At 51.8% G+C, this 26,004-nt stretch overlaps 1 protein-coding gene and 1 long non-coding RNA gene across 2 annotated transcripts; one reads left to right on the plus strand and one right to left on the minus strand.

Annotated features, from left to right (window-relative positions):
* Positions 1 to 5,154: 5,154 nt before the first annotated feature.
* Positions 5,155 to 8,077, minus strand: LOC310827608 (small ribosomal subunit protein eS4-like). The gene is made up of 6 exons (XM_083703761.1): positions 7,452 to 8,077; positions 6,744 to 6,924; positions 6,505 to 6,602; positions 6,098 to 6,269; positions 5,748 to 5,905; positions 5,155 to 5,400 (listed from the first exon to the last, which is right to left on the minus strand). Exons 1-6 carry the CDS (start codon positions 7,596 to 7,598, stop codon positions 5,299 to 5,301), a joined length of 858 nt encoding a protein of 285 aa, XP_083559887.1. The 5' UTR covers positions 7,599 to 8,077; the 3' UTR covers positions 5,155 to 5,298.
* On the plus strand, positions 8,076 to 11,970 carry LOC310827609. Its single transcript, XR_014556464.1, has 3 exons — positions 8,076 to 8,594; positions 8,931 to 11,784; positions 11,908 to 11,970. It is a non-coding gene; the product is annotated as an uncharacterized lncRNA (long non-coding RNA).
* The last annotated feature ends 14,034 nt before the right edge of the window (positions 11,971 to 26,004 follow it).

Genomic DNA, 26,004 nt, shown 5'->3' on the forward strand with positions numbered 1-26,004 from the left:
GAAGGACTGCCTCCTTCCTTCTAAACTAAAAGGCTCCAACCTCATAAGGGACTTACTTGGTCATGGCACGTGGGAGAGGGGCGACTTTCCTGCTGATAGACAGGACCCTTTTCTTGATCTTATCTGCTGCCTACACAGCACTGCTAGGGGTGCCCCTCACTGTGCACATATGCCTGCGGGGGGGGGGGGGAAGATGTCACTCACTTGCCAAAGCAGGAGACACGATAGCGTAACCAGTGTGTGAAAACAAGGAATTGCCAGCTACTTGACAATGTAACACTGTGGAAGCCAGCTGAAATCTAACAGTTGGATAACTAAACGAAGGTCTAACAGACAGAACCAGCAACCTTACTGCACATGTGCCGCTAAAGGAAATACTGAAAAACAAGCAAAATAATATGTTAGGTTGCTGCAATCTCATATGCTTAAAGCCAGAACTGCACCACCTAAGCCGTGTGCTGGTGGCCAGAACCAGTGGCGTAGCGTGGGTTGTCAGCACCCGGGGCAAGGCAAGTAACTTGCATCCCCTAACCCGTGGATTTGCGCCCCCTAACCCTAACCCCCAGATGTTGCGCCCGGTGCGGCCGGCCCCCCCTGCACCCCCCACGCTACGCCACTGGCCAGAACTGTAAGCCACTGGGAGGCAGTCCATGCAATGCCATAGGCCGGGAATGAAAGGAGTGGTTAATTAAGAGACAGCAACCAGCAACCTACTACATATGTGCAATAAGTTAGCAGCAAGAACTGCATCCCCAAAGCCAAATGGCAACTGTATAAAGAGGAGGTCAAGGGTGGGAGAGAAGGGACTGTCCTGGCGCTGGGAGGAGACCTCCAAATCCCATAAGCCACCCCCACAAGCAGCACCAGTCGCAGAAGGCCTAGGCATGCTGCCAAGCAGCCCAGAAGGGATCAAATACTAAACTTGAATACTAAATTCAAGTTTAGTATTTGATTGGCAATTTCTTTTGGTGATGGAGAATTAAGTTTGAAATTCGTATCGAAAGTTCGCTTAGGGAGGAGCATTTTACTCTGAATTTCGTCACGGAAAATATGGTTCGAGTATTCCAAGTGAAACCGAGTGCATTTTTGTATCAGTTCGTCATTATTGAAGTGTTGTAACTTCCACAAAAAATTGAAAAGTTCACATTATTTCCCTAACAGCAGAAAATCGCAGTGTCAGTCCAACAATAACAAAGTCAATTATTTTGAAGTATACATTCACTCTGAAGTCTTTTTCAGCATCCTCTTGAGTTAGACATCCCCTGCGAGTAATAAAAGTATCTGAAACACCTAGTTTGACTGATACATGTTGACATTCTTGAAGTATGTTATTCCATTTCTCTCTAAAATTCAAAATGTCTGTACGCAGTTGATCTGTTGTCCCTTTCAACATCCAGTGTGGCATTACGTGATTCTATTACCAAGTTTATCTCATGTATCATTGTGAGAAGTTTGCTCTGAATCCTTGACATTACAACATATTCAAAAGTGTTCAAGTATTTTTTTATTCACTGAAGATCAGCTTTACATTCTGCAGTTAAATTCACTGATCTCAGATACTGCAGTTTGAATACCATCAAAATGGTTTGCAATTGGTTTTACACTATCAATCCTTGCTGACCATCTTGTTTTTGAGACTGAATGAAGTGAGGCAGGAACATTTTTCTTCAGTACCTCCCAAACTAAAGGGCTTGCACTGAAGACATTGATCATTTTCTGAATGGTTCCAAAGAAGGTAATAGCTTTGTTACAGGCTTCAGCGCAATCGGTACCAACGAGATTCAGCGTATGATTGGCACAACTAGAGAAAATGCAGTTCTCATTCTTTCCATTTAGGATAGCCTGTACACCTGCTGTCAGAGCCGCCCCTAGGTCCCAGCTCACAAAGGACCAACGCCCGGCTGTAGTTATGTACAAAAGTCTTTATTGAAGTTCAGTTTCCATTTCAAAGCCGGAGCGTGCTGCTCTACGTCTTAAAGTCTAGACCGGCGAAGTCCCGTCTGAGTCTCCTCCCCCCTGACACCAGTTTAAGACTCTAGCCTTGCTCCACCTCTTCCTTAGCTCCTTCCTCCTCTGGGCCCTCCTGCCCGCTGGGGTTTCATCCTTTCTGGACTCTTCTGACGCTGATCCCCTGATTCTTGCCCCTCCTTCCGGCGGTCTTTAGGACCTGGTTCCCTATCCGGGCTACCTGCTGTGCCGCTCGCCTGTACATTTGAACTTGGCGCGCGCGCCCAGCCGGTAACCTTCCTCTCGACCGTTCCCCCGCTCTCCGATGGAGGCGTGGTCAACCCTGACTCATCTTCTCTCGCTGGTGGTGAATACGCTGGCCCTGATACCTGGGACTCCTCCCCCCCACTACGCTCTGGTGGGGAAGCTGGTCCTGATTTCCAACTGCTGCTCTGGGAGTCCCCGCTGGCCCCTTGCTTCTGGGGTGTCCCCCTTGGGGCCCCCCTTGCCCTGGCCATCGGCGCCCCCTTCTGTGAATCTTCCGATTCGCTGGAGAGGCTCATGGAATCTCTCGGGCTACTGTCCTCTTCTCCCACGCTCCCCTCGGACTGCTCCCCCTCGCTCTCCATCTCCTCCCCTCCCTGCGCTCCCGCTGCGTCCCTGACACCTGCGTACTTTCCAGCCATGTTAGACCCATTGTCGTATGCTTGACCGACACAGTCTTGAAAGTTCAAATTGAGCCTCTCTAAGATGTCTAATATTTCAGTGGCAATTTCTTCTCCAGTCTTTATGGAAAATTCATGAAAACCAAGAAAGCTTCTTTCAAATGCTTTACAAAAGGGTTTCCACTCCTCCCTTGACTCCTCTGGGTCCCTAATTTTGGTGGTCATATCAGTTTATTCTCTTTGGTTGACATTTCTCCGTCTCGTTGATCTCTAGCATGGTTGTAAGGGCAGGAAATCGCGAAGCGGATTTGGAATAGGAGCAAAAGCAGAAAGATGTTACAGATAACTATTTAGGGTGTAGCCTATGCCCTTTTAAAATGTGGTCTTTTTGGTGAGGGCAATTATAGGTTTGTCATTTTTGATTATTTATTTTTTGTGGTTTTTCTTCTGGTTTTGTTCTGCAAGGTGCCCTGAGCAGTATATAAAGCCAATAAATAATAAATAATACATAGTTGCCATCAAAATCATTTCACCCACCCACCCCCTGCAAATCAGGCTTCTTTTCAAAATTTAGACTTTCAGCAGTTTGCAAAGGAGGAAATCACTCCAAAGCACGGCAGATGCTTGAAGTGGTTCCCCCAAATTCACATCGTCAGACTGGAGAAGCCCAGAGAAGTTGCATTTGCAACTGAATTTTCTGATTTGCAAGGGGGGGTTGTATGGAATAATTTCGACACAAATTGCAAGGGGGGTAGGAAGTCAATGGATAAATTAAATGTATTGTTGTAGTTGTTGTTCTTGTTCAAGAATGGTAATATTAAAGCAAGCAAACTTTTGAAAACTAAATAAACCACATTTGTAGAAAACGGTTGGCACTCACCTCTCTGGCAATCGCACTGGATGATCCTGGGTCCTGGGAGTAGTGTTGAGTCCTACACTTTTCTCAGCTTATTGAACCTTGCAAGGGATCCAGAGGCTCATCCAGCCCAACCCCGGCCTGACAGGAATCTCAGCCTAGAATCATCGGGTGGTAGAGCTAGGAGGGAGGCGTTTTGACACTTCCCATCCAGCTGGCAGGCAAGCAAAATGGACAGGAAGTGCCCTTCTCCCTGGGAAAAAGCCTGGCTCCTCCTTGTTTCTCGGGGACGTTCTCAAGTGACACTCCAAGGCAGCTTCTAATGCCACTCATTAGACGCTTCAGCCAGCCTCCCGGCTGTTCCTTGTTTTTCCGAACTGATGAGAACACAAAGCCTTGATCCTTTTATTATTATGAATTATTATTGGGCTTTTCATTTTTTTTTTTTTAATACCTATTATTCCTGAATTGCAGAGGATGGGACTAGGTGTCCATGGGACCCATTCGAACTCTATGATTCTATAGTCATTCACTTTTTCTGGCTGGTGTTTGTATCCTCATACTTGCTGTATGATACTTTGTCACTCAACTCCGGAAACTTCCTTTTTCTTCAGTGTTCATCTCTCAAACCCTACTTTCCTCAGCGTGAAAATATTCTGATGGATAGCCCAATTGCCCATAGACAGTTCCCCGTTTGGACCTCACCATGTCAGCATAATCCATTATTTTATAAGCCATCTATCCTGGATGCTTGAGCCAAGATACCTGTCTTGTCAGGGGCTGGACTAGATGACTGTTGGGGCCCCTCCCTTCCAATGCTACGATTGTGATTTGCTATCAGGTTGTTGCCAGTTGAGTCCCCTTCTGCGGAACCTCCGTCCCAATTATCCCTCACAAAAAGGCTTTGGGATTTCTCCATTTCAACATCTTTTTTCATTCATTTCCCATAAATCCTTGGCCTTTGCAAAGGACCACCATATATGGAAAAACAACCCTTCCAGCGGTTCACTTTCCCAACCCATATTTGAAAGCTTATTGTGGCTTACAGGGGATTTTTTTAAAAAGGATTTATCGCACCAGCATTGCCAAGGTCCCCTGGCTTCTTCCCGAGCCCCCTGTCCCCGAACACTTTTGCCATCCTTTTCCGGGCCTGTTTTTCCAGGATAGCTGCAGTGCTGCCCACAATCTATTTGAGGCATTTCCCCTCCCATAACATTTTGTTAATTTTCCAACACCACAAAATAAAAACCCTTGCTTGGTTCTATTGTATAGCAATGTACTACATGTTCATTATAAAGTTTTAACCATTTGAAATACTTATTGTCCATTCATAATCAAATTACAAGTATTCCTATAACCCTGCCAATGTATTAACCTGTGTACGTTGCTTCTGTTTATACAATTGAGGCATTTGTACCTGGTCATCTGCCCTTTGGAACTCCCTGCCTCATATTTAGGGCAGGTGGCTCACCAGCTCTGGAGATCCTTCTTTTCAGCACCTGCGCCAAAGATTCCACTTCGGAGAAGCCTAACCCTGAGATTAATTTTAATTCATTTTGAGGCCTTTTAACTTTCATAGGGGTGGGTTTTCCTCCTTTCCCCCATATTACCTCCTTGCGAATCGCTTTTGACAATCCAGCAGGCTACAAATCTCAGGAAATTAAGTAATGAATCCCTCCAAATGACTATTTTTGTAATTTCTTTATTTGGTTCCTAAAAGGCATAAGCCACTTGATGGAAAACAAACCCTTGAAACCTCAGGGGAGTTGACTAGAAGCAAGACTATAAAACCGAGAGTGTCTAGTCCCAATCGGGTTTCCATGTGCATGTTCACCCGCTGCTCTGCTTGGCTGCCAGCCGCTTGTCTCGCTCCTCGGCAATGGTGAGGCGGATGCCCTTCCCACGAGGCAGAGAGATCCACGGCTTGTTCCCCTGGATTTATTACAAAAGCAAAATATAAACCACAAAAGATCTCATCAAAATTTCTTCATGTAACAATAACTTTTTAAAAAACCATTCCATGGTAACCTCTGCAACTTCCCAAAATTTCAAAGCTTTCTATCTACCAAAAAGAATAAAAAAATAGGAGCAAGCCGAAAGGCATAGAATACCACCCAACGTTCAAAACCATGGAAAAGGTTCCCCATTCAGGCATTCCTACATGGGGAACCTTTTCCATGGTTTTGAATGTTGGGTGGTATTCTATGCATCTTGGGGGGTGAAAAGGTCTTAATAAATTCCAGGAAAATTTGAAATAATATTAAATAAAAAGCACCCACCTTGCCAATGACAAAGATGTTGGAGAGCCTGGTGGCAAAGCTGTTGCCGTTGGTGTCCTTGACGTGGACCACGTCAAAGGAGCCAGGGTGCCTCTCGCGGTTGGTGATCACCCCGATGCGCCCCAAGTTGGCGCCCCCCGTCACCATGCAAAGGTTGCCTGTTGGGGAGAAGAGGGAGGGAAAGGGTCAGAAGGTGGAATTGGGACTGGGCAGGGGGGACAGAAATATATATATGCTTCCAAAAATGGGGGTGCTCCGGAAGGGAGCTTCCAGGGCCAGAGGAAGTCTCCCCATCTCCCCCCACTGGGGAAGGATTCTGGCGCTCTTGACACGCTCAGAGGAACAGTCACCTGTGTCGAACTTGATGAAGTCGGTGATCTTGCCTGTCTGCAGGTCGACCTGGACAGTGTCGTTGACCTTGACCAGGGGGTCCGGGTAGCGGATGGTGCGGGCATCGTGAGTCACCAGGCGGGGGGTGCCCTTGGTGCCCACCAGGATGCGGCGCACCTTGCACAGCTTGTACTGCCAGGAGGAATGGAGAAATCAGTCATTTCGTCAATATTAAGAGAATGCCAGCAAGGCAGAGTATTTCTGTAAAAAAGGGATTTGAACCCAGTCTAACTCACGAGGGATTTAAATCGTGACTTAAATCACGAAACCACTCCGAGCATTTATTGTTCCTTCCTCTTGTTGTCCATCTTAAGATGCCAGCAAGGCCGAGTCTTTTGGTAAGAAAAGGATTCAAATCAATTCTCACCTTGGCCTCCTCAGGGCTGATGCGGTGCACGGCAAAGCGCCCCTTGGTGTCGTACACCAGGCGGAAGTGCTCGCCAGTCTTCTCAATGCTGATGACATCTGCAGGGAGAAAGGGCAGGAGTTACGACAGGATGCCAGTGTGGTGCAACCGCTGCATAAACCTGTTTTCCGCTGTGCGGAATGCCCCACCGCTGGAAATCTGGCATTTCAAACCCCACTGCTAGAAATCTAGGGCCTTACCCATAAAGCCCGCCGGGTAGGTGACGTCGGTGCGAACCTTGCCGTCAATCTTGACAAAGCGCTGCATGCAGATCTTCTTGACCTCGTCGCCTGTCAGGGCGTATTTGAGCCGGTTGCGGAGGAAAATCACAAGCGGGAGGCACTCACGCAACTTGTGGGGTCCCGTTGACGGGCGTGGTGCCTAGAACCCCGAAAGGGAAGGTTACAGGGCGGCATGCATTTTCCCAGATGATATTTTACATCCCTTTGTTGTTTTGTCACAATGTTCAACAGACTCCCCAACTTATCCTTCTCCAAGATCCTTTATTTTCTACATTTCCGTTATTTTGAAGTATAATGTTGTGTTAGTTTCTCTGTTACTGGTTATCAGTTCTTGTTGTTATGCACTGTGTTTAATTTTGCATTTTTCTGCTATAAACTATCCCGGGATGAACGGTGGGATTTAATAAGAAACCACAAGGAATTTATAAATTAGAAATTCAATAAACCATCATAAGGAATTTATAGATTCAATACAGATTTAATAAACCACCACAAGGAATCTAATATCTAATATGTAAACTAAGGGTAAGGCATTTAATGAAGAAGCCCAGGTGCAAACTAATGCCTGAAGTGCAAGGCTCCCCTTTTAAAAAGGGTTGTAAAAGGAAATATAAATATGCTTTTTCCCTATCTCCTTTTATACAAAGTTGGAAAAAAGATACTTGCAAAGACTCCCGTCAGCTTGTCCAGCATCCAGTGCTTGGGGGCTGCTACCCGTTTCAGGTGCTTCTTGGGTCCTCGAGCCTGAGGGGGGGGGGGGAGAGCAGGCAAAGGGCGTGGGTTCGAATTTGCCCGGATGTTTAAGCGGATCATTCTAGCAAGGGGGCGGGCTCGACTAGATGACCCTCGGGCCCCTTCCAGCCGCCCCTGTTCTATGAACCCGCACCCAGCTCTTCAGTTATTCCCGTATTAATTGATTCCCATTTAGTTTCTAGTCGAGCATCCTTGTGCTCCCTTCTCCGTTAGGGCAACCCCCCCCCCAGCAGGATCCAGCCCCGCTGCTGCGCCCTAGTTCAGTGGCAGGCAGTTCCCCCGGCCCTTCCCAAGCGATCGCTTTAGAGAGCATGTCTGGCCGGCGGCCTTTTTCCCTGCGGCCCGCACTGCGCATGCTGGCGCCCCCCCCAAGACCGAGCGAGCCCCGCCGCGGCGCCTCAGCGCCCCATTTCCCCGCCCCACGGAAGAGCGGCGTCTCCCGCGCCCCCGGCCCCGAAAGCGCCGCGCTCGGCGGAGCCGCCGCCGCGGATGGCTACGGATCGCTCCACCGACCCGAAGCCCGAGCACTCACCATGGCTGCTGGTTCTCGGCGCAAAAGGAGAGCACTTCCGCCGCCCGGGGGTTATATATCCGGGTCAGGCAGGGAGGGGCGACGAAGCCCTGGCGGATGGAAGCGGCGTTGTGCCGCGCGGGGGCTTCGCAGCCAATGAAATGGGGAATTGGGATCCCGAGAGGCTGTTAGGGAAATTTGTAGTATATTATGTTTTATCGTTTTTTTAAAATATTCTGTTGGTGGCTGAGAAATAGTAATAAATTATTATTATCATTAAACGTTAAATTATTATTATTTTAATAAATCACACCCACCCAAGTGGGACATGGCCTCTTCCTCCCTAAGCCTTAACAGTATAATATTTTTATTTATTCCAATTGGGGCGGGGAAGCTCCCCTTGGCTACAGCAACTCCAGAGTAACTGGCTGTGAGTTCAGATCCCCATTGCTTTCCCCCTCAGGCCGCCTTTAATGTATTGGAAACTATTTGAACGATGTATTGTTCAGATGAACCACTGCTGTAAGCAGTGTTTTTGTAACCAGGTAATTCCTCAAGATCCCAATTCCTTGACTTATGATTAAATGCAATCACCTTGTGGTTCATTCGCATATTCCTGCCTTGCAGCGGGTTGGACTGGAAGACTCTTGGGGTCCCTTCCAGCTATATACACCATTATATGATTCTTGGGAAAGTGCTTCAGAAAGAATAAACAAGGGAAAAAACACATTTCTTCCAGTTAGTAGTATGATGGGAGGCTTCTTTCCCACTTTATTATTTCTTCCACTGCAATCTGTGCTTGACATATTATATGTCTGCTTTTACGTGGACCCCCTCTTTCCCTTCTTGGGAAAATAATCGATCCTACTGATATTTCTTAGGTCTGTATGGGCTCTGCTGAATTCCTGCTCTGAAGAGGAGGAGGAGGAGGAAGCTTTGCCTGTCGAAGGGAGAAGAGGAGGTTGAGGAAAAGTCAGCTGCAGGCATGAAGGTAAAAAGGGAAAAAATAGAAATACAAATTAACATATAACACTTAAGAACATTTTTAAACAACCCCACTCCTGATATATCACACCCACCCAAGTGGGGCTTGACCTCATCCCCCCTAACCAGCACAGTACAGTACAGTAAAAATACAGTAAAGTATTTTAATTTATTTGATTGGGGTAGGGCAGCACCTCCTGGCTTCACCCATGTTGGTGTGGTTTGTCTCCTTTTTCCTGTTCTTGTTAGGCTATCTAAAGGTGACAAAGGAATGTGTTGAAAACTTAATTTCTTCAAATGAACCATTGCTTTAACCAGGTATTACTCAAGGCACTGATTCTTTCACCTATCAATTTATCCACATAATCCAAGCGGAGATTAATTAGCATCCAAAAGTGGTACACTTGCACCTTACATCTTTAGATAAATGTTTTGGAAAAGGCATAAATTTAAAAAGATAATTAATTTGCAAGCAAATACTTGAATGCCCAGTGAATTAGATAGGCAGTGAGCTGGCTGATTTGTGTAATGGAGCATCCAAAACCCACTTTGGGTCTATAAGACCCAGTTTGCCCCCTCCCCCCAGCCTTAATGGCAACCCTCAATTGTTTTCTGTTTGATTTTTTTAACAGATACTCTGAATTGAACACCACAAGAATAAATGGGGATCAGCCCCTGCTGTAGTGACCAGCACTAAAAGCAATTTGAGTAATTCAGATCAGTAAAGTAGGAATAATTAATATTTACAAACCAGCAACTTCACACCAGTTTTGGACACTTGCAGCAGCTTGCAATGTCAAGAGAGGTGCTCTAAAGAAAGCACTTTCTACATTTATGAGCCTTCAGAGTAGGCTCATGGTTTTTCCTTTGCCTGGAGGTATAAATGTTGTTAGCATATGTGCAAACACCCCAAGAACTTCAGGCCTGCTCCTGACTGTCGAAATGCTCTTGGAGAGGCTGTAAGCAGCACTTCCTCTGCTCTCAGTCAGCAAAAGGGGATGGCAAGATATGCTTCATGGCGTAACTTAACTTGCAGCTGCAGGAGAAGTGTGGATCCCTCAGCCATACACAAATCCCTGCCTTGTAGCAGGTTGGACTGGATGACCCTTGGGGTCCCTTCCCGATATATACTCACCCACCATCATATGATTCTTTGGAAAGTGCTTCAGAAAGAATAAAGAGAAATAGCATTCCTTTAAGTTAGTTGTAGTTGTCGGTATGCAGAGGGTCACAAGGCCAGCTGGCTAGCCCCAGCTGGATCATGTTCTTCCAGCCATCCCGCCGCGAAGACCCATCTGCCTCTGCTCCGACATAAATCAGCAACCCAGGCTTCAAAGCCAGGGCACACTATATCAGCCAAGCAAATTGCGTACACAGAATAGGCGTGAGGCTTGTGGAAGCATACTACAACTATGGATTTATTGATCATAAATCAGGACAAAGAAACATGCCACCTCTCTTTGTCTGCTCAGAGAGACAGAGAGAAGCAAAAGCTATACAGTGGTACCTAGGGTTATAGACGCTTCAGGTTACAGACTCCGCTAACTCAGAAATAGTACCTCGGGTTAAGAACTTTGCTTCAGGATGAGAACAGAAATCGCTCGGCGGCAGCGGAAGGCCCCATTAGCTAAAGTGGTACCTCAGGTTAAGAACAGTTTCAGGTTAAGAACGGACCTCCAGAACGAATTAAGTTCTTAACATCTGAAGGCAGCCCTGTTTAGGGTAGCTTTTAATGTTTACTAGGTTATTGTATTTTATTGTTTTGTTGGAAGCCGCCCAGAGTGGCTGGGGAAACCCAGCCAGATGGGCGGGGTATAAATAAATTATTATTATTATTATTATTATTATTATTATTATTATTATTATTAACCTGAGATACCACTGTATACACAACGGAAGTTCCTAGCAAGCTGTGCTGGTATGTAAACAGATATGTGACTTGCAACAGTTCCATGTCTGCAACTAAAGGTGGAATGGAATTTTCCAGCAGTAGATAGCCTCACTTCCTGTGAGCTACCTTATTATTCCTTGCACATTAATTTGAGCTTGGGAGTTCCTATGCCTGTTTTTACACAGACCCCCGCTTTCAGTTCTGAAAAAAATCCGCCCCAGTGATATTTCTCAGGTCTCTATGGGCTCTGCTGAATTCCTGATCCAAAAAAAGGGGAAGGAGAAGGGGAGGCCTCGCCTGACGGAGGGATTGAGAAGAGGGTCGAGAGAGAGAGAAAGGGGATCTTTTGAGACAAGATGCCAACGCCTCAAACAACTCCTTTAAGTTGCTTTCCCAAACATCTGATTTGCCCATCAGCGTGGCAGCCAGAGAAAAGAAAATGTGGCAGAGGCAACTCCCAGACATCTCCATGCAGTTGCAAAAGGTGGGTTGCCTGTTGCCTGTATGGGCTCTGCTTTATTCCTTAATGTCGAATGCTACATCTGCCTAAGTCCACTTCCATCCACTGGAAAAGCTTCTTAGCAGCAAGGAGTAAAGGGAGCGGTGGGAAATACCTATCTATCTCTCTGAATCGGTAAGACCGCACAGTCCCTACACTTCCACAAGGCCTGGTCTTTCCAGAGGCGCAGCCTGCCTTCTCCAAAGGTGGATTTCAGCTCAAAGAGCTGGTCGAAAAGTCTCTTTTCCTCTCCTCACACCAGTAACCCTGGCAACCTCCCAGATAACAGTCTCTATTCCTCGATGGTCAGGGAGATTGCATTTTCCCACGGTCTCTCAAAAAATTGAAATCTTAGCATTTAGTAATGTCTAAATAAAGTTTTGGGGGGTGTCACCCCTTAAAAATCAACTGTGCAATTTGCCCCACAGCAGCCCCACAGCTGCCCCAATGGCACAAGACTAAGTGGGCTGAGCCCCTGCAACAGGGGCCAAAACCAAAAGCCGATTGAATCATTTACATTTACAAATACTGGCATATATGTATGTGTCAGAGCTGCCTCTAGGTCCCAGCTCACAGAGGACCAACGCTAGGCTGTTGTAATGTACAAAAGTCTTTATTGAAGTTCAGTTTCCATTTCAAAGCCGCAGCGCGCAGCCCTACGTCTTAAACCCTAGATCGGCGAAGTCCCGTCTGAGTCTCCTCCCCTCTGACACCAGTTTAAGATCCTAGCCCTGCTCCACCCTGCGGGTCCTCCTGCCCGCTGAGGCATTGCCCTTTCTGGACTCTTCCGACGCTGAGTAACTTAGCTCCTCCCCCTGCCTCCGGCGGGCTTTAGGACCCGGTTCCCAATCCTCATTCTCTGCTGTCCCGCGCTCCTGTACATTTGAACTTGCCTCTCGCGCCAACCCAGTGACCTTTCTCCTAACCGTTACACTACTTCTGTCACTGCTTCCCTCTTCCGGGATACTGGCCGGATCTGACCTCCCCTCCGTTGTCTGGCTCTCCGATGGAGGCGTGGTCAGCCCTGCCTCGTCTTCTCTCCCTGGTGGGGAATGCACTGGCCCCGATACTTGGGACTCTTCCCCCCCCACTCTGCTCTGGTGGGGAAGCTGGTCCTGATTTCCAACTACTGCTCTGGGAGTCCCTGCTGCCCCCTTGCTCCTGGGGCGTTCCCCTTGGGAACCCCCTACCCCTGGCCACTGGCGCCCCCTTCTGTGAATCTTCCGATTCGCTGGAGAGGCTCATGGAATCCCTCGGGCCACTGTCCTCTTCTCCTACGCTCCCCTCGGATCCTTCCCCTTCGCTCTCCATTTCCTCTCTTCCCTGTGCCTCTGCTCCTGAGCCCCTGACATCCATCCCCCCCTCGAAGCCCCCCCTTCCCCCCTCCCCCTCTTCTGGTGTGGGTTCTCGGTGCTCCAGTGTTGTGGGGGTGAGTGCAGGGTACAGTTCTTCCCCCATGGTGTGCAGCCAGCCGGTTAGATCCGGACAGTCCTCAATGGGCTCGTCGACGTCGATCTCCTCAGCTTCCATCTCTCTGGAGGTGTGTTCGAACCCCGGATCCTCCCCCAACGCGACCATAACCCCCTCTCCCCCTGTCGCCTGGGGTGACGCTGCGTGCGAGGGCCCGCTCGGCAGTTCTCTGCGCCACCCCACCTCAGGTTGATCTTCCCACCAATAAGAGCCGCCTGTGCCAAACCCTGAGAGGGATCCCTCTGGGGAGCTAGTCTCCGGCGCTGTGTCCTCAGCTGAAGAGAAACCCTGGAACGTGCTGGCTGAGAGTGTGGGTGTGAAAAGATATTCGTCGAAATAATCTGCCGGCATGGGCCTGTGTGGGAAAAGTGCGTGGAACTCGTCTGTGAGGTAGTGCTCCTCCACCGCATAGTACGGTACCCAGCTGTTGGCGCTGGCAGGGGTACCCTCCCTGGCGAGGAGATATTCAACCCCCTTTCCCCCCCATCTCGAGTCCAAAATCTCCGTGACCTCGTTGAGCGGCTCCGCCCTCGGCGACAACCCCTTCTTGGTTGCGTCTCTTAGCGGGCTAGGAGCTGTCCCTGGTGCCTGGAACCTGTGAGGTGCCTTGTAGGGCGTGAGCACCGATCTATGAAAGACCGGGTGCATTCTGGATCCCTCCGGGAGTGTCAACCGGAAAGCCACTGGGTTGATCTGTGCCTCGACTTGGTAAGGGCCCAGCTGCTTGTGTCCGAGCTTTTTCTTAGCTAACGACCTGGCCGGCACTGCCTGGGCTGCTAACCAGACCCAGTCCCCCACCCGGATGTCCTCCCCAACTCTCCTGTGTCGATCTGCCTGCACTTTGTAAGCCTGTTTTGCTAGCTCTAACTGCCTCCGGAGCTGCTCGTGGACCTCCTGTAACTCCGCTGCCAAGGCCTCTGCTCCCTGCGGCTCCCCTTCCCTCACTTTCTCTAAACCCGGGAAGGTTCTGGGATGCCGCCCATTGTTGGCGAAAAACGGTGTCACCCCCGTGGACACGTGCTTCGTGTTGTTGTAGGCAAACTCGGCCAGCGGTAGGTAGTCCACCCAGGTTGAGGGCTGCTGGTTCGCGTATGTCAGGGGTTCAGAAGGAGAGACACAGGAGGGGGAGCAAATGGAGAGTGAGGAGGAGGAGTACGAGGGGGGCGCAGGCAGTGACAGTGGCCAGAGTTATTCCACAAGCCTCTCTAGCGAATCGGAGGACTCACAGAAGGGAGCGCCGGTGGCCAGAGCAAGGGAGATTCCAAGGGAGAAACCTCAAGAGGGAGGGGCCAGCGGGGAGTCTCTGAACAGCAGCTGGAGATCAGGGCCAGCGTCTCCACCAGAGCGCAGTGGGGAGGGGGAGTCCCAGGAGTCGGGACCAGTGTCCTCACCACCAGAGGGAGGAGAGGAGTCAGGTTTGGCAACACCCACATCAGGAAGCGGGGAAACGGTCAGAAGGAAAGTCACCGGCTGGGCGCGCGCGCCAAGTTCAAATGTACAGGAGCGCGGCACAGTGGGGAGCCCGGGAAGGGAGCCAGGTCCTAAAGCCCGCCGGAGGGAGGGGCAAGACTCAGGAGGCTCCGCGTCAGAGGAGTCCAGGAAGGAGGGAACCCCAGAGGGCAGAAGGACCCAACGCAGGAAAGAGCAGCGCAAGAGGTGGAGCCGGGCTAGAATCTTAAACTGGTGTGGGTGGAGCAGTGAGTCAGAGGGGACTTAGCCGGTCTAGCGTTAAGACGTGGGCCTGCGCGCCCAGAGCTTGGAAATGGAAACTAAACTTCAATAAAGACTTTTGTATATAATATCCACTGGGCGTTGGTCCTCTGTGAGCTGGGACCTAGCGGCAGTCCTGACAGTAAGTCCCCTCTCCATTTTCACCAATTTTGCAACCTCGTGGAGTGCGGGAAAGCAGCGAGGGGTGAAGATTGGTGCTTCGCGAGCTCACGAAAAACAGGGAAATGACTACCGAAGAGAGGATAGCGAGTTTGCAAAACGCAGTGACGCAGTTGACTGCAGAAATTGCGGCTTCCAGAAAGAAAGAACAGGAAGCAGCTGCTGCCTGCCAGGATCTGCGAACCAGGTTAGAAGTGCTAAGTACACAGAGGCTACCAGCCACCAGACCAGAAGGGATTGGGCTGGGAAACAGAGGAGGGAGCCTGGTATCTCACTTCAATGGGGACCTGCAGGAGTATCCTAACTTCAGAGCAGATGTGATTTATACATTGCAGCTGCTTGACAAAGACTTTAAAAATGAGGGAGAGAAAGTGGGATTTATTATTTCGCATTTGCGGGGGGAGGCAAAATCGTGGCTGCGCAATCTATGGAGAGACAAGGATCCAGCCCTCCAAAATGCGGCTGCCTTCATTAAAGTGATGGATGCGTGTTTTTTATCTGAGATTGATGTGGATATCGCTAGGAGGGAGATTCACGGACTAAGACAAGGTAAAGCCACTGTGAGGCAATATCATTCACGTTTTTTCGGATTGGTGAATGTACTAGCCTGGGAGAAAGAATCGCCTGCCGTCAGAGACCTGTTCTGGGAGGGGTTGAGCGGAGCTGTGAAAGATGAGATCGCAAGGGGGGGAAGACCCCAAACCACCAAGGAAGTGGTGGAATGGGCACTCTCCATTGGGGTTCGGTTGGAAGGACGCCCTTGGGGCAGGGAGGAAGGGCATTTGGGACGCACGCCAGCGAGAGGACTGCCTCCCTTCCCCAAGGAGGCGGCGCGCGCTCGATCCATGCCTCCGCTGGGAGGGGGAGAGGAGCCGATGGAGATAGGTGGTGCTAAGGCTCACTCCACAGTCGGAGCCCTAACTCCGGGAGCAGTCAAGATGAAGCCTCCTAGAGGAACCAGGAAGTGCTACATCTGCGACAGTGCTCAGCATATGGCAAAAGAGTGTCCCCAGCGGTTTCACAAGCATACTGCAGCCGCAGCGACAGTAACAGACGCAATTCAGCAGAGGGAGTCGCAGCAGGAAAACTCCACTGTCTGGCTGGAGATGGCGTCTCTGGGGACCAGCCAGACAAGTCAGTGAAGCAATCCCCAGGGATCTTACAGCCCACCAACCCCCTCCCACCCAAACCAGTAGTGCAGCTCACCGCATCCCTTCAGCTCCCCAATGGGCTACTTGTGGAAATTCCCATCACCGTCGACTCGGGGAGCAATGCAGATTTTATAGACATGCAGTTCCTCCAGCAACATGGCATAGCCCTTCTGCCAGCGGCGGTACCTCTGAAAGTCGTCACAGTGGACGGCAGGGAGCTACTGGGAGGGCAAGTGCTACAGCAGACGCCGCCAATGGTGATGCGCATTGGAAACCACCGTGAGGTCATCAGCTTCAACGTCACCCGCCTGTCAGACACGCCCATAGTGTTGGGAATGAGTTGGCTGGATAGGCACAGCCCGGCATTAGCTTGGTACCAGCGGCAACTGACCTTCGGCTCCTCTTACTGCGCAGAACACTGCATCCTGGCGGACTTGGAAGATGAGGGGCACGAGGATGGACCACAGCTGAACTTGGGCATGTTGCAAGCGGTGCCTAACAAATACAAGGAGTTTTTGGAGGTCTTCTGCGAGAAAGAGGCGGATAAGCTGCCACCCCACAGACCCTACGACTGCAAGATCGACCTCCTGCCCGGGGCGACGCTCCCGACGGGGAAACTGTACTCCATGTCTGAGGATGAATTGCAAGAGCTCAGGGAGTTCATAGATCACAACCTGAAGCGGGGATTCATCCGGGAGTCCAAGGCGGCAGGAGGCAGTCCCGTGTTCTTTGTAAAGAAGCGGGACACGCCCCAAAAGAGGCTGGTCGTTGATTTCCGCTTCTTGAACCTCAAGACCAAGCCCTCAGCATTCCCTATGCCCAAGATCGATGACCTGCTGGCGACGGTGAGGAAGGGTCGCATCTTTACCAAGTTGGATCTGCGCGGAGCGTACAATCTCATTCGCGTACGGGAAGGCGACGAGTGGAAAACAACCATGTTTACGCCGCTGGGCACTTATGAATACAGAGTTATGCCTTTTGGATTAAAAAATGGTTCCCACTGCTTTCAAGCCTTCATGCATCATGTCTTGGCGGGTCTCCTTTACAAGAAGTGCGTCTGCTTCCTGGATGACATCCTAATCTTCTCGGAATCGCCGGAGGCTCACGAGAGAGATGTTAGGGAAGTTCTGCAGAGGCTGCGGGAGCACAGGCTGTACGCCAAGCTGGAGAAGTGCCAGTTCGACAAGACGGAGGTGGATTTCTTGGGCTACAAACTGTCCGACAAGGGACTGGCTATGGACAGTGCCAAGGTACGTGCAGTACTGGATTGGAAGAGCCCACGCAATAGGAAGGAAGTACAGAGGTTTGTCGGTTTTGCCAACTTTTATCGCAAGTTCATCAAGGGTTTCGCCATGCAGACAGCGGCCATCACCGACACCCTCAGTTCCAAGAAGAAGAGGTTCATCTGGACGGAGCAGGCAGAGCAGTCCTTTCAGAAGCTCAAGCAGCTCTTCGCTTCCGAAGAGAACCTACTGCACGTAAATCCCAGCAGGCCCATGAGAGTGGAGACGGACGCCTCAGACAGGGCCGTGGGAGCCGTTCTGTTGCAGCAAGACCACCAGGGGGACTGGAGGCCGTGCGCTTTCTACTCCAGAAAACTCAGCAAAGCGGAGCAGAACTACACCATTTGGGACAGGGAGTTGCTGGCCATACATGCAGCCTTCAAGGCGTGGCGGCACTTCCTCGTCGGAGCCAAGCACACGGTGCAGGTCCGCACAGACCATAAGAACTTGGAGTACTGGCGCACGGCGAGGTTCCTGAACCAGCGACACATCCGCTGGGCGGAGTTCTTTGCAGATTTCGACTTCAGAATTGAGTACATCCCAGGAAACAGCAACGTCTTGGCGGACGCGCTGTCCAGAAAACCGCAGTATCTGGAGGCAGAGGCACCGGCGGCGGCCAAGCACATTTTCACACCACAGGCGTGGGCATGCGCGTCAGCCACGGTGGACCTGGACGCGGTGCGCCGCGCGCTGCAAACGGACTCGTTCGCCCGAGCCAAGATGGAGGAGGTGTGCAGTGGCAAGGCGAGGGGCGACGAATTCCAAGTGCGAGACGGCCTGCTCCTACGCAAGGGAGTCCTCTACGTACCAGGAGACAGCCTCCGCGCGAAGGTCCTGCAACAGCTGCACGACGCGCCCAGCGCGGGGCACTTCGGCAAGGAGAAGACGGTGGACTTAGTAGCCAGAGACTTTTGGTGGCCTAAGATGCGGGGGGATGTCGCGGACTATGTCAATAGGTGCGACACCTGCCAAAGGGCTAAGCCTGTGCACCAGCCGCCGGCGGGCCTGTTGGAACCGCTACAGACACCGTTCGTACCGTGGGAGAGGGTAGCCCTGGACTTTGTCACAGATCTACCCAGCTCAAGGGGCAAGACGGCAGTGCTCGTGGTAGTGGACCTGTTCACCAAGATGGCCCACTTCATTCCGTGCGCGAAGGTGGCCACGGCCGAGCAGACCGCTAAGATGTTCATAGACCACGTGTTCAAGGTGCACGGACTACCACGGTCTATTTTGTCCGACCGGGGGCGCCAGTTCATCTCCAACTTCTGGCAAAAGCTGATGGGATTCCTGAACGTCAAGGTCAGCCTGGCGTCGGCGAGACACCCGCAAACTAACGGGCAGGCGGAAAGGGTCAACGCCATCATGCAGCAGTACCTGAGATGCTACGCGAACCAGCAGCCATCGACCTGGGTGGACTATCTACCGTTGGCCGAGTTTGCCTACAACAACACGAAGCACGGGTCCACGGGGGTGACCCCATTTTTTGCCAACTACGGGAGGCATCCCAGAACCTTCCCGGGTCTGGACACAGTGCGGGAGGGGGAGCCACAGGGAGCAGAGGAAGTGGCAGCGGAGTTGCAGGAGATCCACGAGCAGCTCAGGAGGCAGTTAGAGTTGGCAAAACAGGCTTACAAAGTGCAGGCAGATCGACACAGGAGGGTTGGGGAGGACATCCAGGTGGGAGACTGGGTCTGGTTGGCAGCACAAGCAGTTCCAGCCAGATCGTTAGCCAAGAAGAAACTAGGGCACAAGCAGCTAGGGCCTTACCAAGTAGAGGCGCAGATCAACCCAGTGGCCTTCCGGTTGACACTCCCGGAGGGTTCCAGAATGCACCCGGTCTTTCATAGATCAGTGCTCACGCCCTACAGAGAGCCCCACAGGTTTCAAGCACCGGGGAAGGCGCCAGACCCGCTCAGAGAAGCGCCCAAAAAAGGGGGGTCGCCGAAAGGGGAGCCACTTAATGAAGCCACTGAGATTTTAGACTCAAGGTGGGGGGAGGACGGGATTGAATATCTTCTCGCCACGGAGGACACCCCGGCCAGCGCCAACAGGTGGGTGCCGGATTACGCAGTGGAAGAGCAGTTGCTCAAGGAAGAATTCCACACACTTTTCCCGCACAAGCCTATGCCGGCGGGCTTTTTCGAGGATTGTTTGTTCACACCCACACTCTCGGCCAGCACTTTCCGGGGTTTCTCGTCAGCTGAGGACTCGGCTCCGGGAGGCAGCTCTCCGGAGGGATCACTTTCAGGTTTTGGCACGGGGGGATCTTATTGGTGGGAGGACCAACCCGAGGTGGGCTGGCGCAGAGACATGCCGAAGGGGCCCTGGGAGGTGGACCCCCATCAAACAACAGGGGGAGGAGGGCTCTTGGGTGATTTGGGGTCGAGCGCAGATTTCGAGCACACCGCGCAGGAGATGGAAGCGGAGGAGGTCGTCGTCGACGAGCCCATGGGGGACTTCCCGGACTTATCTCGATGGTTGCAAGCCTCAGGGGACGAGCTGTATCCTGGACTCACCCCTACAACAATGGAGCACCCGGAACCCGCACCGGAAGAGGGGGAGGGGGGAAGGGGGGGCTTCGAGGGGGGGATGGATGTCAGGGGTTCAGAAGGAGAGACACAGGAGGGGGAGCAAATGGAGAGTGAGGAGGAGGAGTACGAGGGGGGCGCAGGCAGTGACAGTGGCCAGAGTTATTCCACAAGCCTCTCTAGCGAATCGGAGGACTCACAGAAGGGAGCGCCGGTGGCCAGAGCAAGGGAGATTCCAAGGGAGAAACCTCAAGAGGGAGGGGCCAGCGGGGAGTCTCTGAACAGCAGCTGGAGATCAGGGCCAGCGTCTCCACCAGAGCGCAGTGGGGAGGGGGAGTCCCAGGAGTCGGGACCAGTGTCCTCACCACCAGAGGGAGGAGAGGAGTCAGGTTTGGCAACACCCACATCAGGAAGCGGGGAAACGGTCAGAAGGAAAGTCACCGGCCGGGCGCGCGCGCCAAGTTCAAATGTACAGGAGCGCGGCACAGCGGGGAGCCCGGGAAGGGAGCCAGGTCCTAAAGCCCGCCGGAGGGAGGGGCAAGACTCAGGAGGCTCCGCGTCAGAGGAGTCCAGGAAGGAGGGAACCCCAGAGGGCAGAAGGACCCAACGCAGGAAAGAGCAGCGCAAGAGGTGGAGCCGGGCTAGAATCTTAAACTGGTGTGGGTGGAGCAGTGAGTCAGAGGGGACTTAGCCGGTCTAGCGTTAAGACGTGGGTCTGCGCGCCCAGAGCTTGGAAATGGAAACTAAACTTCAATAAAGACTTTTGTATATAATATCCACTGGGCGTTGGTCCTCTGTGAGCTGGGACCTAGCGGCAGTCCTGACAATATATATAATGCGTTCAACTGTTTTTTAAACAGAAGGGGTGGGCACTGTAGGCAGGGGGCAGTAACTGCCCTTGCTCCTGATCAAGCAAATAAATTTAAAGTAACCACTAAATAAAATGAGTTGGCCTAATGAACCAACTTCCAATTAATTTAAACGGAATTAAGTAATTAAATTGGCCTGCAATAATAAATACTGTTTCTTAATTAACTAACCAAAGGACTTAAATCAACCAAATGAATCTAATCAATTAAATTAAATTGATATACAATCAGAATCCAGCAGCAATTGATCTGCCCTTTCTCTTAGTCAACCAAAATGAATTTAAAGTTCCAACCAAATGAATTAAATTACCAAAATGAATCCACACTCGATAAGTTTAAATACAATTGGAATCAAGCAATAAGTTGACTACTGCAAGCACTTATTAAAGCAATCAAATTCATTATATTTCAGGGTTGCATATATATCCTTGGAGCGCTAAAGCCCTAATTAAAGCGCTTTAATATAATAACACTCAGAGTCAAACCTCTATGAGCTCTTAAAATGCTTAACTTAAATAACTTGTTCTCTTCCAATCCACCAATTGAGCTATATTGTCACTTATAAAGCCTGAGTATCCAATTCCCACAACAGAGTGCCTCACCTAAAATGGCCGCCGGGCCAAACGACGTGGTTAGCTCAAAATGGCAACCGCAACTTCCTGGTTACCAAGCAACACAGCTATCAACTTCCTGTCCCTGGCTGCCAGCGGCGCTCTGCTGGAGGGGCGCCCGAGATTATTGGAGGGCGCCCTGCTGGGCGCTCTGCTGGAGGGGCGCCCGAGGGACTGATCCAATCATAAGCGGCTTTTTGCGTGTTTCCGCCCAGAAAATGCGCCTCCTCCCCTCGCCTCCGCCCCGGAGCCGCAGCAAAGGAGTTAAAGAGCCGCATGCGGCTCTGGAGCCGCAGGTTGCCGACCCCCGCTCCAGAGATTGCGCAACCACGCTTTAGCTTCTCCATGGAGATGAGTTACTATGAAGCCTACTTTCTCCTCCTCATCTCTAAAGTCCTTCTCCAACAACTTTAGCGCATAAATCACGTCTGCTCTGAAGTTAGGATACTGCTGCAGATTTCCATCGAAATGAGACACAAGGCTCCCTCCTCTCTTCCCCAGCCCAATCCCCTCTGGTCTGGGTGCCGGTAGCCCCTGTTTAGTCAACACTTCTAACCTGGTTCGCAGATCCTGGCAGACAGCAGCTGCTTCCTCTTCTTTTTTCCTGGATGCCAAAATTTCAGCATTAAGTTGTGTCACTGCATTCCGCAGGCTTGCTATTTGTTCTTTGGTAGTCATTTTGTCTTGTTTTCGTGAGCTCGTGAAGCACCAATCTTCGCCCCTCGCTGCGTTCCCTCACGTTGCGAGGTTTTTTTTAAAAAAAATGAGACGGGACTTACTGTCAGGGCTGCCTCTAGGTCCGAGCTCACAGAGGACCAACGCCAGGTTGATGTAATGTACAAAAGTCTTTATTGAAGTTTGGTTTCCATTCCAACGCCAGAGCGTGCAGCCCTACGTCTTAACCTTAGATCGGCGAAGTCCCGTCTGACTCATCACCCCTTCCGCACCAGTTTAAGATCCTAGCCCTGCTCCACCTCTTCCGTTGTTCTTTCCTCCTCTGGGTCCTCCTGCCCCCTGGGGTTTCCTCCTTTCTGGACTCTTCTGACGCTGACCCCCCTGAGTTTTGCCCCTCCTTCCGGCGGGCTTTAGGACCTGGCTCCCTATCCGGGCTACCTGCTGTGCTGCTCGCCTGTACATTTGAACTTGGCGCGCGCGCCCAGCCGGTAACCTTCCTCCTGACCGTTTCCCCGCTCTCCGATGGAGGCGTGGTCAATCCTGACTCATCTCCTCTCGCTGGTGGTGAGAACACTGGTCCCGATTCCTGGGACTCCTCCCCCCCACTGCGCTCTGGTGGGGAAGCTGGTCCTGATTTCCAACTGCTGCTCTGGGAGTCCCCGCTGGCCCCTTCCTTCTGGGGTTTCCCCCTTGGCACCCCCCTTGCCCTGGCCATCGGCGCTCCCTTCTGTGAATCTTCCGATTCGCTGGAGAGGCTCGTGGAATCCCTCTGACCGCTGTCACTGCCTCCACCCCCCTCGGATTCCTCCTCCTCGCTCTCCATCTCCGCCCACTCCTGTGCCTCTGCTCCTGAACCCCTGACACTTATACTCTTTCATCTCATCTGAAAGATATCAGGCCCACTGATATTTCTCTGTATGGGCTGTGCTTCGTTCCTTAACGTAAGATTTTGTGGATTTATTATCACCCATATGTTTCGTGCACAAGCCTACTTACTCATGGAAAAGGAAAGGGTGGGGAAAATGAGGGTTCCTGGGCTTCTCTGCACATACTTCCAGGCAGAAGGGGGAGATGGAGGAACGCTCTGCATTCCCCCCCAATCTGCCCGCCCCCCAAATCACGGCGGACAAGGTCTTCATCCCACCTTCAGCGCCTACCCAGAAGAGGAGCAGCACCCATTCAGAGAATGGTAGGAGCCAAATTGTCCAGGGATCCTCTGGGTTTGAGGGGGTGAGCGTTGGGATGGGACCCCTTTTTCCTAAAGCAGTGTGCTTTCAACAGGACCAGTCTGCGGTTTCCTTCACCTACACCATTGTGCAGATGAATACACAACTGTAGAAATGAGTCAGAATAAACAGGCTTCAAAAAAAAGTATGGTCTTTATCCTCTAACCCTAATTCCCGTAACCCCTGGTACAGGAAGACAGTTTTGTTTTGGGACTGTCCTGCAATGCACACCTGAGGCCGCAGGTGCAGAAAAATCTGTTTAGAGTTCGGGTTCGGGTTGTTAGGGTTGGGTTAGGGTTAGGGTTGGGTTAGGGTAGGGTTAGGCCTAGGGGGTTAGGATTAGGGGGTTAGGGTTTAGGGTTGGGGTTGGGTTAGGGGTTAGGGTTTTAGGGTTAGGGTGTTAGGGTTGGGGTTAGGGGTCAGGGTAGGGGTTGGGTTAGGGTTAGGGGTTAAGGGTTGGGGTTAGGGTTAAGGGTTAAGGGTTTAGGGTTAGGGGGTTAGGGTTAGGGTTAGGGTTAGGGTTGGGTTGGGGTTAGGGTTAGGGGTTAGGGTTAGGGTTGGGTTAGGGTAGGGTTAGGGTTAGGGCTAGGGGGTTAGGGTTAGGGGTTAGGGGTTGGGGTTAGGGTTTAGGGTTGGGGTTAGGGTAAGGGGTTGGGGTTGGGGTTAGGGTTAGGGTTGGGTTAGGGTTAGGGTTGGGTTAGCGTTGGGGTTAGGGTTAGGGTTAGGGTTTTAGGGTTAGGGTTAGGGTTTTAGGGTTAGGGTTGGGGTTGGGGTTAGGGTTAGGGGTTGGGGTTAGGGTTAGGGTTGGGATTGGGGTTGGGTTGGGGTTAGGGTTGGGGTTAGGGTCAGGGTCAGGGTCAGGGTTAGGTTGGGGTTAGGGTTGGGTTACGGTTAGGGTAAGGGTTAGGGTTAGGGGTTAGGGGTTAGGGTTAGGATTGGTGTCAGAGCCACCCGAGGTCCCAGTTCACAAGAGACCAAAATCCAGTCCGAGTTATATACAAAAGGTTTTATTGAAGAACATTGTTGTCGTTACATCCAAGCTCCGTGGCTCAGCATCTGTTACCCTTAGATGTTAGAAGTCCCCTCTGAGTCAGTCCCGCCCCTGCACCAGCTTAAGAGGCTTGTACTGCTCCACCTTTTCCTCTCTTTCCTTTTCCGCAGGGTCTTCCTGCCCCCCTGTGCTCCCTCCCTCCGGGACTCCCCCGAGGCTGAGTCTTCTGCCGCCTGCTCCCCCCTCCTTCGTGCTTTGGGACCAGGCTCCTCCTCAGGGCTCTCCTCATTTCCGCGCGCCTCCACATTTGAACTTGGCGCGCGTACGTTGCCTCTGACCTTCCTTTCGACCGTTACGCTACTCTCGGTACTACACTCCTCCCCTTCCGGCAGGACGTTTTGCTCCGAACTCCTTCCCCTCTCTGCTCCCTGTTCTGCTCTTTCTGACACACTGGCAACTCCACCCCCTTCACTCCGTTCCGACGGAGAGGCCGGTCCCGATCTCCAGCCCCCACTGGGGATTCCCCCTTCGTTCCCCTGCTTCTGGCTGCCTCCCTCTCTACTGCCCCTTGGCCTGACCAGGGGGGCTCCCTTTTGGGAATCCTCGGATTCACTTGACGGACTCACTGACAACCTCGGGTCGTCGTCGTCCTCTTCCTCGTCGCCCTGGGACCCCTCCCCCTCGCTCTCTGTCCCTGAAACCCTGACATCCATCCCCCCCTCGAAGCCCCCTCTTCCCCCCTCCCGCCCATCGGGTGCAGGTTGTAGGAGCTGCAGCTCTTCGGAGGTGGATGCAGGATACAGGTTGTGTACCTCCATATCCTCTGCTTGCAGTTCGGTGTATGAGTGTTCGAATTCGGGTTCTTGACCCAAAGTGTTCTCTTCTCCCTCTTCCATTGGTACCTCGTCTGGTGCTGCCGGCCAAGGTCCCGTCAGCCATTTCCTGCGCCAGTCCTCCTCTGGTTGCTCGTCCCACCAATAAGAGGGTTCTGTGTCCACCCCTGAGCACGATCCCCTGGGCGGGCTAGATTCTGGCGTTCTCTCCTCGGCTGAAGAAAAACCCCGGAAAGTACTGTCTGAGAGTGTGGGCGTAAAGAGCCAGTCATCAAAGTACTCGGCTGGCATGGGTCTATGCGGGAAAAGGGCATGGAACTCGTCTTTTAGAAGAGGTTCGTCTAAAGCGTAGCCCGGCACCCAACCGTTGGCACTGGCTGGAGTGCCCTCTGTGGCTAGAAAGTATTCTACCCCCTCTTCCCCCCATCTTGAGTCCAGGATTTCTGTGACCTCGTTGAGTGGTTCGGCCCTAGGCGCCCTCTCCCTCTCCTGTGACTTAGTGTGTAGTTGCGGGACTGTTTCAGACTCCTGAAACCTGTGCGGTGCCTTGTAGGGGGTGAGCACCGACCTGTGAAATACCGGATGCACTCTGGAACCTTCGGGGAGGGCTAGTCGAAAGGCTACAGGGTTGATCTTAGCCTCCACCTGGTACGGCCCTAACTGCCTGTGCCCTAGCTTCTTCTTGGCCAACGACTTGGCTGGCATCGCTTGGGCGGCTAAGCACACCCAGTCCCCCACCTGGATCTCCTCCCCCGCTCTCCTGTTTTTGTCTGCCTGCACCTTATATGCTTGCTTGGCCAGCTCCAAATGTCTCCGCAACTCTTCGTGCACCTCCTGCAGCTCCGCTGCAAACTGGTCGACTTCTTGCGGCACCCCCTCTCTCGGTGCCCCGAACCCCGGGAAGGTTCTGGGATGACGACCGTTGTTCGCGAAGAACGGCGTCACCCCCGTGGACGCGTGCTTCGTGTTGTTATAGGCAAACTCTGCCATCGGCAGGTAGTCCACCCAAGCTGCGGGTCGCTGATTGGCGTAACATCTCAGGTACTGCTGCATG

Source organism: Podarcis gaigeae, assembly GCF_964106915.1.
Source record: "Podarcis gaigeae genome assembly, chromosome: 11".
Classification (NCBI taxonomy): Eukaryota; Metazoa; Chordata; class Lepidosauria; order Squamata; family Lacertidae; genus Podarcis; species Podarcis gaigeae.